Raw genomic sequence first — 20,256 nt, forward strand, 5'->3', positions numbered from 1 at the left:
CTTTCTAGGTAGGACCCACCAGACTCACTCCTGCCCTGCCTTCCAAGTCCAGCCTGGATCCTGCCTTCCAGAAAACCCTTGCTCCAACGTGATACCCCCTGCCTCTCAAGTCCCAGACCCTTAGAGAGGGCCCAGAGCACACACTTAGCAGATAACCACCAACAAATCCAGCAAACGCACTCTGGCCCTTCCTTTGGATCTCATTCGTTGCTGGGAGCTAGAGATACTTGAATAAACAAAACCCACTCACTCTGTCACCCAGGCTAGAGTGCAGTGGTGTTCACTGTCACCTCGACTGTCTGGGCTCAAGAGATCCTCCCACCTCAGTCTCCCAAATAGCTGGAACTATAGGCATGCAGCACCACACCTGGCTAATTTTGTACTTTTTGTAGAGCCAAGGTCTGGCTACGTTGCCCAGGCTGGTCTCTAACTCCTGGGTTCAAGCAGTCCTCCCGCCTCGGCCTCCCAAAATGCTTGGATTACAAGTGTGAGTCACCACACCGCACCAAAACTCAGTTCTTGGTCTTGGCAAGCACTATGTTGTAGGGAAACACAAACAGGGGACAACATAGCCATCTCCATGAATGGTGTCATCTCCATGTAGCTGTATGTAGAGAGAGCTAATGGTCTGCCATAAGTCACAACAAGAGCAAGCAGGGAAGGGAGAGGGGAGAGAAGAGCCACTGAGGGCACTGACCGCTGCCCAGTCCCTGCCTTCATCCTTAAGTCATCCTTGTGAGGGTGTGTGGGGCAGGGACAGACCTGGAGAGTCCTCTAGAGATGGAATTCATCCATGCTTCTGGATTCATCTCCTAAAGAAGGCTACTGTTTACATGCTGCAAACCAAGTGGTGCAAGTGTGATCTCATTTCATTTCATGTAAATCTCATAATAACTCCCTGGAGCGATGAATTAGAAATGAGAAAACTGAGACCCAAAGAGGTCACACGCCTTGTGCACTGTCACCCAACTAGTGAGTGCCAGAGCCAGCACACACCTAATAGGCCTGTTTGAGCCTGAAGTCCATGCTGCTAGGCAGCATGGAGCTGTTTCTTCTCCTCCTCTTTATTTCCAAAGACTTGAGTCCCAAGACATTTCTTAGCCTGGCCTCTTAAGAGAGAGTGACCTTGGCAAGTCACTTAACCCATCTGGCCTTGCTCTGCCCACATGTCAAGAGCTGCTGCATCCAGCCTTGAAAGAACCCTCCAGCTCTCAGCTGCCTGTGATTCAATGTCAGCTTTTGATTACCTCCTAATGGGGACTGGAAATAGTAGGGAGAGACTCCCTCAGAAAAGACAATTGGAAAGCTGTTTATTTAACTCAGGCTTCTACAAGCATCTATTGAGTTCCTGCTATTTCCAAAGCACCCGACAGGGATCCCCAGCCCAGCTTATTCGCCCCAGCATGAAGACCCTGCCATTGAGGGGCACCCCTGCCCACTTCCCAGCCACTCCAGTGTTTCAGCTGCACTGTGGAGTTGTTTCTTAATGTACCACTGTGAATGGTTATCTGTCAATGAGTCTGTTTCTGCTTCCAGGCCAGGAGCTTTCAGTGCCTCCAGGATTTAACACAGGATCTGGTACAACGTAGATGTTTTTCATTGTTTGTTGCACTGAGTTGGATTGGATTGGATCGGATTAGATTGGATGGAATTGGAAATCAAGTTGAATTAAACCCTAATTAAATATTGAAGGAAAGAGTATACAGGTGAAGAAATGAAGATGTTGTTATCCTGTCTTCTTTTGAAAAGTTAATCTGAGTATAGAAGAGTGGGTGCCTGCCCAGAGGTCGCATGTAATTCTAGGCAATCATCAGAGCTAAGAATGAAACAGCACATACATTTAGTCAGAGCCAGACCACTTGGGGAGAGGAAGCTTTATGGCCTTGGCTGGTCTGAGCTGACTTACCAGAGGAGGAGCGATTGGAGCAGGGCCTTGAGGATAGGTGAATGAGAGGAATCACGAGGGAATTACAGGTGTAGGGAATAGCATGAGCGAAAATTAGGTTGGACTGTACCTAGCAGCTTTACCAAGAGGATAGCCTGACTAGGGGAAAGGATTCAGGTATGGAAGGTGGGAGGAAAAAGTCAGATTAACAGAGTGTAGCTGGCTATGCAATGTCTCTAATGTCCAGCCTCAGAGTCCAAGTTTTATCTTTAAAGTAGCCAGGTGTCATTGAGTATTGCTGAGCAAAGGAGTAGAATAATCAAAACAGAGTTTTAGAAGGTGGTTCTAAGAGCAATGCACAGGGAGGGTTGGAAGGAGAGCCTAGAGCAAGGAGACTAGAGCACTAGATCACAGGGGGCTGCACTGGTCCAGGCAGGAGCAAAGGAGGCCAGAATTCAAGGGGTGCTTGGAAGAGGACAGGGGACCAGAATGGAAGGGAAGAAAGGGATATGAACAGGGTAATGTTGAAGACATGTAACTGGAATGTCGTGGGAACAGAGTGGTCAGAGCAGACACTGACATAGTCTAGAGGGAGGGTGGAGGAAGTGGCTTTGCAGAGGAAAAGGTGCTTTGTCGTGATGATGGATGCTATGCTAGCAAAACTGGTCAGAGCTGATGCTCAGGTCCGCAGCTCTTACCCACAAGTGCCTTTAGCGCTGACTATTAAGTACATGTCACTTTATTCTCTGCTCTGATGGCCTGGAATTACCTGTGACCACTGGGCAGGCACCCACTCCTCTGGAATACAATTAACTTCTCGAAAGGAGATAGGATAACAACATCTGCATTTTTTCATCCTTATACTCTTGCCTTCAATATTTAATTAGAGTTTAATTCAACTTCATTTTCCATTTGATTCAGTTAAATTCAACTCAATTCAGTTCAACAAATATTTAAAACATAGGGGAGTCCATGGGGTGGGTTTGGTCAAGAAGACAATGTGTACTAGGGATTTAGGGTTGGCGACAGTCAAATAATATAACTTTGATGATGTGTAGTGGATAGAAAGAAGTGTGCTCCCAGAATCCAGATATGTCAAAGGGCAGGACAATGTATGGGTCCTCAAACCCATGGAGTGGGAAGTACTGCACAGTGGGCTTTGGCTGTGTTTGCTTTGGAGATTGTGTCCATTAGGATGTTTTGGCTGCAAGTAACAGCCCAACTCACATTGACTCAAGCAATAGGCAGTTATCTCCCTGACAAGAATTCAGGAGATGGGCCTTTCCTCGGCTGATTTAGCAACTTGGCAAAGTCAGGGTGCTGGCTCAGTATTGCCACAGTTCTCTTGGCCTTCAGCTCATAGTCACAATAGGGCTGCTGAAGCTCGGAGCATGCAGTAGGTGACATACAGGAGGTAGGGGCCAAGGGGATTTTTCTTCTTCATTATTTATTTATTTTAGAGACAGGGTCTCACTCTGTCACCCAGGCTGTAGTGCAGTGGCACGATCATGGCTCCTGGCAACCTTGAACTCCAGGGGTCAAACAGTCCTCCCACTTCAGCCTCCCAAGTAGCTGGAACCACAGGCACATGCCCTGCTAATTTTTAAATTTTATTATAGAGACAGAGTCTTGCTGTATTGCCAAGGCTGGTCTCAGACTCCTGCCTTAGCCTCTCAAAGCACTGAGATTATAGGTATGAGCCACCATAACCAGACCAATGAGGTTTTTCTTAATGTGACTCATGCCTCTTATCAGAGAGGAAGATCTGTCTCAGAACCTTCTAGAAGACAATCCTGTATAGCTCACTGGGTCCATGGCTAGTATTCTAGACATTGTCAGATGGGAATGGAATTGCCACTGATTGGCTCCTGCCAATCACAAGTCATTTCATGGGACTGGTGCATTGTCACCCAAACATAATCACAGTTATTTTAGAATGCTAGAAGGGAGTGCATTTGTTATTTCTTTCTATTATAATGCTGTGTAACAAACCACCTCAAAAACTCGGTGGCTTAAAATAATAAGCATTTGTTTAACTCACAAGTCCACAGGGTCAGTGATTTCTTGAACTTCTAGGTCATTTTTCTGGGCTCACCTGGATCACTCACCTGCTTGGGGGTCAGCTGGCTGTTGGTTGATCTAGGCTGGCTTGACTGAGATGGCAGGTGTATTCGGCTCTCCACATGTCTCTCATCCTCCAGCAGAATAGCCCAGGCACATTGTCATGACAATTGCAGAGGGGCAAGAGAACAAACCCAACATATAATTCCATTTCAACCATTTGCCTGCTTGGTACCTGCCAACATCCCACTGGCCAAAACAATTCACATGGGTGAGCCCAATTGGAGGGCTCTGCAAAGTTACATGGCAAAGAGTGTGGTTATAAGGAGAGGTGAAGAATTGGGGTCACGGCTGCAATCTCCCTCAAGGGGAATGGCTATTGAGGAGGCAACCAGTGTTTGCCCCACGAGCTTTGTGCCTAATCTACTCTATGCATAAAGACAAACTCATCTTGAGGGTGAAAGGATGGGATAGAACAAACAAACAAACAAAACCCTGGGATGAAGAAAAGGGCCTCAGCCTAGGAGCCAAAATGTTTTTGGGTCTCTAATTATGAATCCCTAATCACTTAACCTCTGTGGGGTCACTTAACCTCTGTGGCCCTCAGGATTTTTATCTGTAACATTGGAATGAAAATCCTTGTTCTGTATGCCTTCTAGGATTGGGAGATGGTTAAATAGGATAATGAATGCAGAAGCGCTTTGTGAGTGAAAATCATGATTCCAACAACCATGATTCACTGCAGATATTTTAAGAGAGATTGATTAGGGGAGCAGCCAGGAAGGAAAGCTCATCTCAGGCAAGCAAAGAGAGCCTAGTCCTCTGTTGGGGTGGGCTGAGAGGAGCCTCTGGTCTCCTTTGGGAATACACTGATGGGAAGGAGGGCTGACATTTGCTGCTGGAAAATGTGGGTCACCATGCATTACACGGGGCGATGTGCTTGGCTGACAAGAAGGCCCTGGTGGCCTCTGCTCCAGCATCCAGCCTGTCCCAGTCCTCATAGCCTGGGTCCCCAAAGCCCACGTGCCTGCTGATGCTGCACATAAGCCTCAAAACCAAACAGGGAGGAGCAAACTGTGCACCCTGGACCTCACGGGGTAACAGGTGTGAAAGGGAAGCATCATTCAGCCTAATCAAGAATTTCCGGGATACATTGGGAGGGGGATAGTGTCTGGGGATAGCTAGCTTGTGGCCTCCCCCTTCTATATGAAGGTCAACTGATAGCTCTTCCTCCTCCCCAACAAGTCTGGTATTAGGAAGCACAGGGCACCTGTTTGATCCAGACCACTCCGGGACTCCAGAGCGGTCTCCCAACTCCAGCACATGGGTTTGAGTTTTCAGTAGGCTGGGGGCTCCTGATGCCCAGTCATGGCAAAGCTTGTGTGGAAGCACTTTAGGAGGCTTAGGTTACAGGCATATATTTTATTTCTGTCCCCGAAGCAAAGTGAGATGATGGACACCAATCAGATTGCTTTCCTGATGTCCAGCCCTCAGGAATGGGAATCATTGCAGAACAGACTCAGGGGTGTGTACCAGAGATTGTTTTGGAAACTGGGACTCTCTACTGGAAGGCTTTTGGAGAAGGCTATCTGAGTGGGGTCAGGGGGACTCTCCAGATAGAGTAACAGTGGATAGCAAACTTTAATCCAGTGCAAACTGGCTTAAGCAAAAAAAAGTTGGGGTGGGGGAGTAATTTGGTTTCCTTTACTGGAAAGTTTGGAGCTAATTTTAGCTTCAGGCACCATTTGATCCAGAGGCTGAAGTGAAGATCATTAGGACTTCTTTGCTACTTATTCTCTCTGACATCTGTCCTGTTGGAATCCTTCTCAAGGTCTACGTAGGGACCCCAGACTTACAACCTCCCTATTTGAAGTTGAGTGAAAAAGAGAGTGTTTCTTACCCTCTTTTTGTGCCAGTTGCTCTAACATAGTTTCTGGGAGTCAACGGTATTGCACCTATCTCTGAGTCAATACCTATTCCCAGGCTGGGGCCACATGCTTTGCCCCTAGAGCTGGCGATGGACCCCTCCTGAGACACAGAGGCTAAGAGTCAGGGAGGAGATTTTCCCCAAAGGAAAATCAAAGTGCCATTAGTGGCCGGGGCGGCGGTAGGGGGCAGGGGTGGAACATACTGTGTGAACTATGCGGCCAGGACCGGACACTGAGTCCTGGGGATGACTAGGGGCCAAGCAGGCAAGAGGGGATGGCCCACTTGGGACCTGGCCCTGTGCTGGCTCAGCTTCTTCTTTGGAGGGGAGGAGGGGGCAGGAAGCATATAGAGAGTAGTAAGCAGGCTTGTTCCCAGGCTATGCAGAAAGAAGTCAGCAAAAATGGACCTTGAAATAGGGACAGAAACGAACTTAATTAGAGCTAAGCAAGCCATTTGTCTCCAGGAAGTGACATTTAGTCTTCCCTGGAAGTCCCCAGATTAAGTGGTTTTACAAAAATGCCAACCAAGGTAGAGGATAGATTTTTCAGTGTGAGAGAAAAAAAAAAAAAAAACAGTAAGTCAATCCAATTATGGAAACTTTTGTTGAGTACCACCTGAGTGCCAGGCCCTGTGCTGGAGGTGGTGGGAACCCAGCCCCAGATATCAAGGTGCTGGTGGCAGGATGAGGTGGTGCCAGAGGAGGCCAGTGCTGAGGGAGGAGGCCACTGAGTTGGAGGAGAGGGTGATCTTTTCTGGACAGAGCAAAAGAGGAAGGCTTCATGGAGGAGGTGGTTGCACTGAACCTGAAAAAAGTGGGTAAGGTTTAGCAAGGCAGTCTGCCCTTAGTGGGGACGAGGGTGAGACGCAAATACTTCCTGGCCTTACCCAGTCTAGTGGTTGGTGCAAGTTAGTACCACTGAGGCTGGAGCTTCCTTTTGTGCCCATATCCTGGAAGCAGCTCGCTGGAGATGTTGAGGGAAATCATGTCCCATGTCTCACAGTGTTGGGGATGGGTACAGAAGAAGAAGGGTGAACTCTGATTTAGGCCCTGAAGGCTTTACAGCCATTCTAAGCTAGAGAGCAGCAGATGGGTGTGGTCAGTGGGAATTTGCTATCTGTGCCTACCTTTGAATCTACATATGTGTGTACATGCACCAGTGTGTGCACAGGCCTTAATCTACATATACACATGTGTTGATAAGCCCAAGGGTATTCCTGCCCATATCAACATGCACATGCATGTAGCCATGTGTTTGTATGTGCACATACATACCCAGTGTTGTCCATGCACGTGCACAAGTCTCTGTGGGCCACTATCTTGTCTGTGTGTGTCTGTAGACCTGTGACCATGGGCATGTGTGTGCACACGAGTCCGAGTGGATGCCTGGAGCTGTGGAGACATGTGGTACACATGTGTCTTTTGTGCTTCACGGCCCCTCAGGGCTCATCCGACTGCAGGAGCTCATCATGGCCCCATCGAGATACAACATCCGCCTGAAGATCCGTCAGCTCCCCGTCGACTCTGACGACTCGCGCCCCTTGCTCAAGGAGATGAAACGAGGCCGGGAATTCCGCATTATCTTCGACTGCAGCCACACTATGGCAGCCCAGATCCTCAAGCAGGTGTGTGAGTGCTGGCCAGCGGGAGGGATGATTGGGAGCTGCTGGCCACTTCTCCCACCTCCCCTTCCCAAATGCAGGTGTGATGCTGCCCGATCTAAGTTTGACTCCTAGCTCTGCCACTTTCCTGCTGTGTGACCTTGGGTGGTCACTTTGCCTCTCTGAGCCTCATTTTCACAAGCAGCAAAACAGACACTGCAGTCTTCACTGTGTGAGTTGGCGTGAGGATGGATGATCCGCCCAGCCAGGCCTGACACAGGGAGAGTGCTGAGTAGACGCGAGTTTCCATCCCACCTCAGTGCTGGTTGGAGGCAGAGGCTGCCGGGAGATGCCCATAGCCACACAAGAGCAGAGCACTCCAGGAAGCAGAGAGGCCTCAGATTCTCAGGAACAGCCCCCAGAATGCCTCACTGCCTCTTCCAGTGACGAATTCCCCGTAGCCCACGGCACTTGGTGTTACTCTCCTATTACTGGAAGGTTTATCGAGGCTCTCGTACCATCTGCTCAGCTCTGCAGCAAAAGAGGGGGAGGAGAATGGCTCTCAGTCCCGGATGGGCCTTCGTTCCCAAGCACAGCTCAGCATGGCCTGCTGGGGATGAGAGCCAAGCTCCACCAGTCACCTAAGAAAATAAACAGTGAAATTGCCTCCCACCCCCTCCAAGGGTGCCACAGCTGAAACCAAAAACACTGATTTGAGCTGGTGCTTTGTATAAAAGGCAATTATGTCATCCCCAAAAGCATTTCTGGTCATTGGAGGTAGCATTCTGTGGGGCTTTGACACATGACCCTCAGGGTCCAGGTGATTTAAGGGGTGCAGGAGGAGACATGCTGAACCGGGACGTTCTCAAGGCCTTGAGGGGCTCAAGTCCCATCCTCCAGTTGGGCCCCATCAGGGGTGCCGGGCCTGAATGGCAGCCTCTATCCCCAGCTCCCCAACAAAGGAAGTTCCTTTATGCCACACTTAAAAGGCTCATTTGAGGGTTTGAGTTCTGCTTCTGCCCTTTCACGTTGTGTGCCCTGGAGCAAGCGGCCCAGGAGTCATTCCCCTCCTCTGTAGATGGGGTTCATAATCCCCGTCTCATACCATTATGGAGGCTTCAGTGCAAGGAGGAAAACATCAGGAGTTTCTTCTGACACCCAGCAGGCAGTTGACACCTGGCGTTGGGCATCTTTCAAGCTGCTGTCGAGGAAACACACACTCCCCAGAAAGCCCATAACCCTCAGCCTCCCGGTCAGCTGTGCCCTGTGCCTCTCCTCCCCCTCCACGGCATGTGTAACAGAGAAATGGTGACAATCACGGCTTTGGTTTACTGAGCAGCTGCTCTCTGCCGGGTCCATGTAGCTCGTCATTTACCACCACACTGGGAAACAGGGACAATTCTCGTGCCCAATTTATAGATAAGGAAACTGAGGCTCAAGGGGAAAGTAATGGACCCAAGGTCATCCCGGCAGGAAGCCAGAATGGACTCCCAGGTCTGTCTGATTTTAAAACTTCTGGAATTAGAAGTGAAGATTCTGTGCTCAGCCAAAGCCAGATTTAAACGAAGTTAAGCCAATCTGCTTCTTGCAGGACTTCTCTGAGCCTTTAAGGTGCTGAGGTGGGCTGTGACTCTTCAAAGGTGGGAGGGAATGGGCAGCATTTGCAAAGTGTACTTGATCCGGTGACATTTTCTCCCAGAGTCCTCTGTGGGCCCGGCATTCTGAGGAACTCTGTAGAAAATGCATTATGGTCATTAGTATAATAGATTATAGGCGTCTGATAAAATACATAAACTATAGATAATGTAGACTTCATGATGGCGGACAGTAAGAATTCCACAGTGGCCATGTGGCCTGCTTTGTGGTCAGCCAGGATTAGGGGAGCAGGGATGTCTCAGCCCTTCTTGGGGAGGCTGAAGACAGACCTCCCAGCTCAGGCCTGACTGGGCCAGGGGGTTAGCGGGGTTGGCGGGAAACGTACTGCCTCTGGATACAGGACAGGGAGCTCAGCTGAGTGGAGTCCAGGGCACTTAAGAAGGCAGCCTCGGACTGATGCCATCAGCATTTCTCTTAAGTGTGGCAGGCCGAGAGACACTTACTCAAAAGAGGCAGCTAGACCCCACGGGCCCTGCAGAATTTGGAATCTTTGAAGAATGTGACCCAAAAATCTGCATTTTAATCTGTCCCAGGTGACTTTACAGCACACTCCAGTGTGAAATCAACTGCTGTCTGCCAGGCAGTCATTGTCACTGTTCAGAGGTGGTCTCAGAGGACACCCCACTCCAAGCAGCCAGCCTTTCCCAACCCACTGCCAGTCCCATTCTCAACCTTGGGTGGGGACTGGGGGAGGGCTGCTCAGAGGTTCCCTGCTGATCACTAACGCTCTGCTTTTCCGTAGGCCATGGCCATGGGCATGATGACTGAGTACTACCACTTCATCTTCACCACTCTGGTAATGTACCTCTGGGTCCTGGCACAGGAAAGGGGTGGGACTCTCTTGGATCAAGGTCATTGTGGCTTAGCCTGGGCCAGCCCACTGAAGACAATTGCTGCAGCTAGAGGAGACCCAAGCTGGACTTGCTTCCTCAGGCTGCAGGGGTGGCCCCAGGTAAGGGCACAAGTATGTCTTTGTGACCTGCCCACTTTTGAGAGGCAGCATCATGTTATAATTAAGGACATGGATTCTGGAGTGAATGTGCATCAAGTTATAATTAAGGACATGGATTCTGGCGTGAATGTGAACACCAGCACCTCTGCTCACCACTGGTGGTTCCTTGGCTAAGTCACTTAACCTCCCTGCCTCAGTTTCTTCCTCTGCAAAATGGGCTTCTGCCTCCTGGGATTACTGTGAGCACCAAATGAGTTAATAAGGTAACACGCATTGCCTGGTACATGCGGAGTTCTGGAAGTATTCATTACTGTGATTATCATGACCCTCGGTTCCTAACCCACACTTCCCCACGCATGTCTCGGGCCTCACGGGAATTGTCACTTTGGATTCCATCCACATTCATACTGAAGTCTGCCCACTCACTGTCAGCTAGCCCAGCCCACCTACAGGCTCCAGATGGGTCCTGTCCAAACTCTGAGAACATTTAGGGCCATTTAAACCCATTAGGATAATTAGCTGTGGCCTGAGATCAGCAGCATAAAGAGATTCCTGTGCCAAAAGGGCACCCACCCTGAGCCATCCTGCCTTGCAGATAGACACCCTCAGACCCTGCTGGGGCCCTGGGCAGACTATTCCACCCATCCTAGATCTGGGGCGAGTGACAGCCTCACTGACCGCCCTGTCACTTTTCAAAAAACCTCCTGCAGTATGTGTCAGCCCAGCCACTGCAGCCCTGCAGACGTCTAACCATATTCATTCATTTATCCAGCACCCAGCTAGCTTTCCCTACCCAGCACCTAGGAGCCCCTAGGTTCCGAGGGTCTGGTGGACGGTGGGAAGTTTGAGGCAGTCTTACAGAAAAGCAGATCTTGAACTAGGCTTCAAATGGTCCATAGGAGTTCACCAAGGGAGAAAGAGGAAGGGCACTGCATGCAGAAAGAACAGCATAAGCGAAGGCCAAGAGGCAAGTTAGCTCTTCGTGGTATGCAGGAGCTGGCTTGATCCAGCGGGTGAGAGCCAGTTGCATTATCTCCTCCTAAGCCGGTGTCATGTTGGTAGCTTGAAATCACTGTGATTGATGGGAGAGCTTACACGCGCTCACGCAATGGAAGTGAGCAAATGCTACAAATAAGGGCCCTTCCCCCAGAGAACTGGTTATTAAGCACTTATGCTCCTTATAGCCCCTCCCTCTGCACCCGGTGTCCACAGCAGAGCTCAGGGGCCACCTGAGATTCTCCTGATCCAGGGCTCAGACCTGGAGACCTGCCAAGAGCCATGCTGGGAGAAAGGGATCCTGGAAGCTGGCGACTGAGATCAGGCAGGGTGAAGTCAGCTCCCCTGAATCCCTTCTGGATTTCCGACCACCTAAACTGGCTTCTTCTTGCCGTGCTGTCTCCTGGAAAGTCAATGGAGGCTTAGCGTGAGGCTACCAGACCCCTGAAACTCTACCTCTGTCCAGAGCTGGGAGCAGCGCAGAGGAGCAAGACTGGGAAGGTGGGTGGGGCACATTCCAGGGGTCCACAGCCTTCTCTCCACTCATGGCAGCCCTCCCTATCCCATCCTGAGATCCTTGGGGGCTAAGAACAACTCCTGGACCCAGGGACACTAGGATCCTCTCTCTAAGACCTTCAATCTTGAACCCAGTGGCCAATGGCATTAATGGCCAGGGTACTGGGGTCACTGGGATGGTGCCTTCCCCAGAGTCTTGTCCTGGAAGGTCAGCCAGGCTGCAGGGCTGAGGGGCCAAAGCTTCAGGCCCTGCCATTTGGCCAGCTCAAGGACCCACCCCCTCTGGCCTTGGAATGAGGCTTGAAACAGGCAGAGATGCTTTTAATAGGATATTTACAGCTGGGACTGGGAGCAAGGCCCAGACAGGGTTTAATCACAGGCCCTGTGCGTACAGAGTGGGTGACAAGGGCAGTACTCAGGGTGGGTGAAGGAGATACGTACATTTTTTTCCTGCTCTGACCACACCCAATTCTACCGGAACCTCCCAATGTCCCAAGGCTTTCTGCTTGGTGGCCCTATCTTGTATTCCAATGTTGGATCCATCTCTGTACACCCCTCCCGCCCAAGTGCCTAGCTCAGTGCCCAGGACCTTAGAGAGCATTCTTTCTCTCTTCCCACGGGCAGACCTCAGCTGATTGGCCAAGAAGTAGTCATCTGTCCCAAGGGTGGTTTCTGCAATCTTGCTGGTGACACAACCCCCACACTGGGAGCATTTAGCTATGTGGAGGCCAGTCATTTATTTGCCACCAAGACTGGAAATCAGTGAGTGGGGATCAGGGATGCTGGACTTTCCATGATGGGCAGGATTCTGGAGATGAGTCGTCCAGCCCCGGATGCCTATGGTGCCCCATTGAGAAACACTGACTGATACTCAGCCAGTCCACAACTGGACCTGGGAAAGTGGGTGATAATCAGAGAAAGAGATGGTGAGAAGAGGCAAAGGAGGAATGGATGGTCAATTGGGATATGATGTACCCAGGGCAGCTGTGGTGTGCTAAAGTCTCTAGGGAACAGAGACTAGCCCTGGCCAGTGTCCATTTTTTCTTCATTTTCTTAATCATTCATTGATTCCTTTATCCAGCAGCCATATACAAATGCTCTCCGAGGTCCTGGGCGCTGCACTAGGCACTTGGGTGGGAGAGGTGTACATAGATGGATTCAACACAAAGTTCACAAGCTGGCGGCTTCCTTCATGTGTGTAAGAATCAAGAACTGTGCCCAGTTAACCTCTCTGTCCCCAGCGCCCTAATAGAACCTGGCACATGGTAGGTGCTCATTAATGTCTGGATGGATGGACGGACGGACGGATAGATGGATGGATGACTGCAATGCAATGTGGAAAGTAATCAGTGAAATTGTCAACACATCAGAGCAGTCAGTTAAAACCACTCTGATGCCAGTTGACCTGAGTTAGACTTAAGACTCTTCCACTCCCTTGGGCAAGTTACTTAACCTCTCTGTGCCTCATTTTCTCATCTATACAATGGTGACAGTAATATTAGTACCTCAGAGGATTGTTATGCAGAGTGCCCTGACATCATAAAATGCTTAGAACAATGCTTGGCACTTATTACTGGGTAAGTGTTAAATAAATAACTCCTGTTCTTGCTTTCTGTGTGCTCAACATACCCCCATCCCATCCAAAATTCAGAACAACTTTCCAAGGGAGATAGACTCTCCCAGTTTTATAGAAACGTGGAAACTGAGACTCAAAGTCACTCTGCAAGAAAGGGGCAGAGCAAGGATTTTTTCGCAGCAGGAAGCTGTCCAGCTCCAGAGCCCTCTGCTGAAACCTACCATGCTGAAAGTCCACAACAAGTGTTCCCTGGTCTCCTCTGGCCGGCTCAGATTCCACACAATGCCTGGCCATGTTGGTTCAGGCATAGTAATTGAGGTCAATGGGGAAACGGAGCTTCCTGAAATCCCAGCAGCGCCCATGCTTCACCAGTTCCAAACCCCTCTGATTTTAGGACTGGACATTGTGGCTCACACCAGTAATCCCAACTCTTTGGGAGGCCAAGGCAAGGGGATCGCCTGAGGCCAGTATAAGATCAGCCTAGGCAACATAGTGAGACCCTATCTCTACAAAAATAAAAATATTAGCCAGGCATAGTTGGGCAGACCTGTATCCCAGCTGCTTGGAAGGCAGGCTGAAGTAGGAGGATTGCCTGAGCCCAGGAGTTAGAGGCTGCCGTGAGCTATGATTGCACCACTGCACTCCAGCCTGGGGGACAGAGCCAGACTCTGTCACATTAAAAAAGAAAGCAAGAAGAAAGCCCTCTAATTTTTCTCTTTACGCATTTGAGGCCAGCAGCAGGGCAGTTTGCCCTCCCCATTGACGGGTGGGGAAACCTGGCATCAGGCACTCCCCGAAGTTTCATAGCAGGTCAGTGACAAGAGGCCTTGGCTCCTGACTCCCAGTTCTGTCCGTGGCTGTTCCAGCTTACTGTCCTTCCTCCCCACACAATCTGAGGGTCAGAAAGAATGGACCCTTCCAGGGAGGCACAGTCCCTGCAATACACACAGTTCTGCAGTGAAGTATGGGGTGAGGTCTACCAGAGTATCTCCCAGCAGAACCCCATCGGTCAGAGCACTAGCTGTGTCCCCCTGGTCTTCTCCCTCAGTCATATCCTGCTTCCGGTCTTCAGGATCCTCTTCCAGCCCTGTTGCAGATACCTCTACCTCATGATCCTCCCTCTTTGTGCCCATTGGTCAGTTGTGGCTTATTTGGGATCACAGTGGCATCTGGCATTTATCTCCTTCCCTTTAGGAAACCCACATCACCAACTCTTCGCCTCTAAAAAATTCTCCAAATTTGCTTCTTCCATGCAGAAGACATTTTAATTACCCCAGCTGCCATTATCTGTTCCAACCAGCTTTGAGCCATTCCCAGATAACCTCACATTAATCAGCCCCAGCTGAGCCCCTGGTACATGTCATGTGTAGGTAAAAGCCTGGAGGTGAAAAAAGAATTATAATAAATTAATAGATAAGCAATCACAATTAATGCCACTTCCCGGCAATAACAGTTATATCATGGGGAAGATATTTTCATCTGTCATTCCTTAAGGCGATGTTTTCCAAGCTTCAGCTCATACCCATTCAGACCCATGGGGTGCTAATGAATTAGTCTATTATGTTATGCTGAATGTTTCTAAAAGGTCCCTCGTCGATACTGAATTCAGTGTGTCAACATTTGGCATCGAGAACGCAACTTTTTGCCAAGTAGTAAGGTTGCACACAGTTCACAGTGTACAGCACTTGGGGTCTTGGCCCTGGGCAGTCTGAACAACAACAAAAAAAAAACTGGAGCTGGACAAAACAGCCTCTTCACCAGCTCCCCATTGTCATTGTCCTCGTGTCACGGGGATGAGGGCACTCTGTGCCTCGGGCCCTACAACACTTTGCAGCTAAGCCCAGGCTCAGGGATGACAGGGAGGAAGGTGATCCCAGGCACTGCCACCCCAGCTTGCCCCCTCCTGGGCTGTGATTGGCTACAGCCTCTGTGTCAGTCTCAACAGACCAAATGCTGCCTCTGGAGACCAGAAGGGCTGTTTCCACCAGCACCCAAGCCCCCACCAAGGCCAGAGATGCTGCCCTTCACACTGAGTCAGGTTGGCCTTTGGTTACCTAGATGAGGGTGAATCGAGTCATGGAGGCCCCGGGCAGTCTAAAGCTTTGGCATCTTTCAAGCCTTAGATATCAGGTCAACACTGAATTGGAGAAGAGGCTGAACGCCATGCAAGGAAAGGTGAGGAGGGCGCCCCCTGTAGGCAGAGCTCAGCTTCTCTTCCATGGCCGCAGTAGGTCAGCCCTGGTACCAAACTTGCATAACACCACTGTCCAAAACGAAATCCTTCCAGCTCCCCAGACCCTCCTGGTTGAAAGGCAGTTTGGGGAAGATCTCATCCTCCACCCGAGGCAGTTTACCAACCCACTCCTAAACTTCCAGTCTGTAGATAACCCCGAATTAATTAGCCCCAGCTGAGCCCCTGCTACATGTCATGTGTAGGTAAAAGCCTGGAGATGAAAAAAGAATTATAATAAATTAATAGATAAACAATCACAATTAATGCCACTTCCCGGCGATAACAGTTACATCATGGGGAAGATATTGGGTTGGTGCCATTAAAAATAATAATAAAAGTCGCAATGACTTTTGCACTAACCTAGTATTTTCATCTGCCATTCCTTGAAGCTCCCCCTGAGAGGAGGATGTGAAACACTTGTGGCTACATTCCAGGATCTTCCTGGTGATGTTTAAGTGCCCCAGGAGCCAGTCAGTTGGCTGACCCTTCTTTCCACTTTGAGTAAAAGGAATATTCAGCCCACAGCTCATAGGGGAGACAGACCCAGACACAAGCAGTTGTTACCAGTGGCGTGAAAGCCCAGAAGTCTCAGGATAAGAGCAGAATCGCCTCTGACCCACTCTGTTGTGCATGTGTACAGGAGCAATCAGGAGAGGCTTCCTGGAAGAGGTGACGCTTGAACTGATTCTTGGAGAATAGCTCACCCAAGGGAGGTCAAGAAGACAGACATTCTTGCCAGGAAATAGAAGGCATACAAAGGTGCTGGACAGAGGAATGAGAAGCAGGATGAAGGGGACAGGGTTCAGTGAGACTGGCAAAGGGAGGCTAACACAGTTGGGTGTTCCTGGGACAAAAAATGAGAGAGGGTAGAAAGGAAAGTGAGGCTGGAGGGGTGGAGAGCTTTGGAAAACTGTACTAAGGAATTTGTACCATATTCTGAAAAGACTACAAGGAGTCGTGGAAGTATTTGAAGTGTGGAAATGACAGGCTTGGATTTATACTTTAGAAAGATCCCTCTAGTCCCTGCCTGGAGGTGACTGCCCTGGCAGTGGGCATGAGTTGGGGGCCGGGCGGTCAGAGCCTCTGGGTAGGAGGATATGCGTCGCCATAGGGGAGAGGGAGGGCTCTGGAGCTGGGTAGCCTGCTGTTGACTCTCACTCTACTCTATTACTCTAGTAGAGTGGAGTAATAATAATAATTATAATAAATATAAATATAAAATATTATAAATATAAAATAATAATAGCACCCTCCTAGTAGAGTGCCCGTGTAAATCAAATGAGCTAATACAAATAAGGTACTTTGAACAATACCTACCGTAGTTCTGAGATTTGTAGGTGCTCAGTAGATGTGAACTGACCGTGACTGTTCTGATATTGCCAAGAGGAGTAAGGTAGGAAGACCCCAATCTATGCCTGCCCTAGGGGCTATACCCAGTAGCTGTCACAACCTGCTGCCAGACGAGGCAGAATATAAACATGTGTCAAACACATACGTGATGTTTAATGTGTCCCAGACATGTTCTAGGGACATCTACAAACTCACTTCTTTTCCATGACAACTCTATATGGTAGGTGACATTATCAACCCCATTTTGCAGATGAGGCAACTGAGGTGAGGAGAGAGGGTGCAACTGGAGCCCAGGTGGTCTGGCCCGCGTCTGGCTGCCTCAGGGAGCCGCCCTGGAGGAGCCGAGGGAGGGAGACCTCTCCTGGGATATTTATTCTCTCCCTTCCTTGCCGCCCTTCTCTGATTCGGGAGGCATCCTGATCTAAACCCAGACCCATCTGTGTGTGTTTCTCAGTCATGAGTATCACTTAGATTAGTGGCTTCTCAAAACACAGACTCCCCAGGCTCCACCACAGACTGTGCAGCAGAATGTCTAGGTGTGGTTCCTACTCTACAAAAATAAAATCCCCAAAGACAATTCTGATGCACATCTCGTCCTGGACACCCACCGGAGACATAGAACACAGAGGGTTTGGAGTAACAATCAATGATGCATCAGCCCATGTTTGACAGCCAGCTCTCTGAAAGGGAGAAAAAGACATAACACAGAAATCCTGATTTGTAATGCTTGCAAATTTCCATGGTACAAATACTCCTACCATGGCCAATACCAAGCTAGCCATGTAATGTCACTGAAGGCAGAGTTAGGAAGAAATGCTAACATTCAGCTCTCACTAGCCAGTGTGAGCCAGTGGCAGCACACCATTGAAACAGACCTGGGTACAAATTCAACTCTGACTTGTATGAGCTATGTGACCTTAGGTAAGTCACCTCACCTCTCTGACTCTCTTTTCTCATCTATAAAAATAGAATAGAGTGCTATTCAATGCCTTCTTCACAGGAGGACTGTGAAGATGAAGCCATGGAGCCCATGTGCAGGGCTGAGCACTGCCACCCCCCACTCCCTATTGACACTGGGGTCACAGAGACATCCTCTGGCCATCTCAGAGGGAAGCCCCCATCTGCTGAAGCCCCTCCCTCCTGCTGTCACCTAGCCCCTTCCCTGTCCCAGACCTGGAGTCAAGACTGTATTTGTTTGGGCAAGCTTGGGACCAGACTTTCTTGCCTGGGCTTAAGTCAGCTCCAAACCCCTTCCCTACGCCCCAAATCATTGAACAGGAAACCAACACAGTGCATTCCAGAAGGAGGCCACTTTGGGGGTGCAGGAGGAACAGGAGAAGTTTAATGCGCATTAGAAACATTGCTCAGAGACCAGAGGAGGCCAATCCAGCGTGAAAGGGCTCTAGGCTTTATCACTTATCATCTTTCCATGAGTCATTGTTGATTTCACCAAAGCTGCGGTTGTGATGGGGCTGGATGCTCCCCATGACGGTGGCAGTCACAGAGAGTCAAGCACAGCGCAAGTGTGTCCCCAGCCTCTCCCTCCCAGCACCAGATGGAGTGACTAAGTGGGGGACCGAGGGGAGAAAAAAGGCTGGGGGCCAGAGGGAGGGCAGCTTAGTGAGGGGAGAGTGTGGGAGAGTACAGACAATAGATGAGGAGGAGCTCAGACAGCGACCTCAAGACTCAGTTTCTCCACTAGTGGGATAGGGCCAATCTAGACTATGCAAGTATATATTTCAAAAAATCCAAACCATGAGTCTCATGCAAATATAGAAGGAACATATGTCAGAGATGGATTCAACTCACTAACGAGAGAACATTCCAGTAGGATGGAAAAGCTGACTCAAGGAGCATTTGAGGAATTGGGTATTTATAGGTGGGGGTAGGGGGGGGCACAGACTAAAACTTCTAGATTGGATAGAAAATGGATTAATGTCCTGTAAGGCAATAAAACCACAACCTTGGGGAGTATCTCCTCTATTTGACAAAATTATGCAAATTAACCCAGAGTCTAAGCTTTTAATGAGTAGCTGACAATGAGGTCAAACCCAGGTGCATTCTCCAGAAGAATGAAGTAGTCCTGGTAGGCCTGGTAAACCGTGTTTCGTTGTCATGTTGGAAAAACACGCTGCTCTCCTTCTGCCTGATTTCCAGGTTTGGGGTGGTTTTCAACAGGGCAGAGCTCAGCTTTGTTCCTCACTCCCACCTGCAACCTCCTCTGCCACCATCTCTCCTAGCTTAGGGACACCTGGCTTCTCCCTCCACCCGTTTCCCCTCTCTGCCTCCTTCCTTCACCAGCCTATCCTGCCCCCAGAGCCAGAGCTACAGGGCGGGGCTAGAGCCAGCCTCATATGCATTGAGCCCCTATTCTCCTGGACCCTTGGCAGGGCCTGCCTGGCTCACAACAGACAGGCTGACCGCTGCTCGGCTGCTCCTAGGAGGCAGGGGACGGGGAGGTCCTGGCTGGGATCGGGGGGAAAGCAGGAGAGAAGAGGGCCGTACTTTTTGAGTTCTAGGCAGAAAAGACTATTTTTAAATATCCTCTTCTAGGAGATAAAATGCTCTCTTCAGCCTCCCTCTGTATGACAAGATGCCCAGAACTAGTAGGTCTCACCTTTTGAAAGGAAGCAGTATCATTAAGCTTCCTCTGCATGTGAGGCTGGGTATTTTATGTGAACTATTTCACTGGGTCCTAGAAAGGGGAGTGAACCCCATTTGTGGATGAAGGAACAGGCTGAGATCCCCTGGTTATCATGGGGGGTCAGTTGCCCAAGTTCTGAGTCAGACTCCAGGTGCAGTGATCCTATGGGTGCTCCTGTGACTACCCCGAGATCCGGTACCCCTCCTGCAGGGCTCTGCAGGGAGCTGTGACCTCAGGCCCTGGGGCGGCCCTGATCAGGGAGTGGGTAGGAGGTGGGGCTGAGTTCTCAGTAGTGTGCATGACTTGATTTACACAAACCTCTCTCTATCCAGGATCTCTATGCTTTAGACCTGGAGCCCTACCGCTACTCAGGCGTGAACCTGACGGGATTCCGGATTCTCAACGTGGACAACCCACACGTCTCAGCCATTGTGGAGAAGTGGTCCATGGAGCGGCTGCAGGCAGCTCCCCGGGCTGAGTCTGGCCTGCTGGACGGAGTGATGATGGTACGGCGGCTGGGCGGGGCGAATTCCAGGGGCTCCCCACCTGCCTGCCTTCTCTTCTTCTCTCCTTCCTCTTCTTTTCTTCTTCCCTCCACCACTTCTCTTCTTGAGACCTTCCATGTGTCAGCCAGACCCCAGGCTAGGGACTGGGGACACAAATGTGAAACAGACAGTCCTTCCCCAAGGGACCCCATCTGATGGGGATCCAGATATGTAAGCAAAAGGTCACAGAGAACAGGAATAAGGCCCAGAGATGCTGGTCACAGAGGACCTCAGGCTGTGACACACAGGTGTGAAGGCCGAGGAGGCAGAAAGAAGAAGGTGTGGACAGGGCCTAGGTGTCAGAGGTGGAGTGG

General features: G+C 49.9%; 1 protein-coding gene across 1 annotated transcript in view; it reads left to right on the forward strand.

Moving 5' to 3' along the window:
• Nucleotides 1-20,256, forward strand: part of GRIK3 (glutamate ionotropic receptor kainate type subunit 3) — a 183,109-nt gene that overhangs the window by 153,858 nt on the left and 8,995 nt on the right. Inside the window, exons 4-6 of the mRNA XM_023196489.1 lie at nt 7,317-7,498; nt 9,873-9,926; nt 19,730-19,903. Coding sequence (XP_023052257.1) covers nt 7,317-7,498; nt 9,873-9,926; nt 19,730-19,903 — 410 coding nt within the window. The remainder of the gene's footprint in view (nt 1-7,316; nt 7,499-9,872; nt 9,927-19,729; nt 19,904-20,256) is intronic.

Source organism: Piliocolobus tephrosceles, chromosome 1 (genome assembly GCF_002776525.5).
Source record: "Piliocolobus tephrosceles isolate RC106 chromosome 1, ASM277652v3, whole genome shotgun sequence".
Taxonomy (NCBI): domain Eukaryota; kingdom Metazoa; phylum Chordata; class Mammalia; order Primates; family Cercopithecidae; genus Piliocolobus; species Piliocolobus tephrosceles.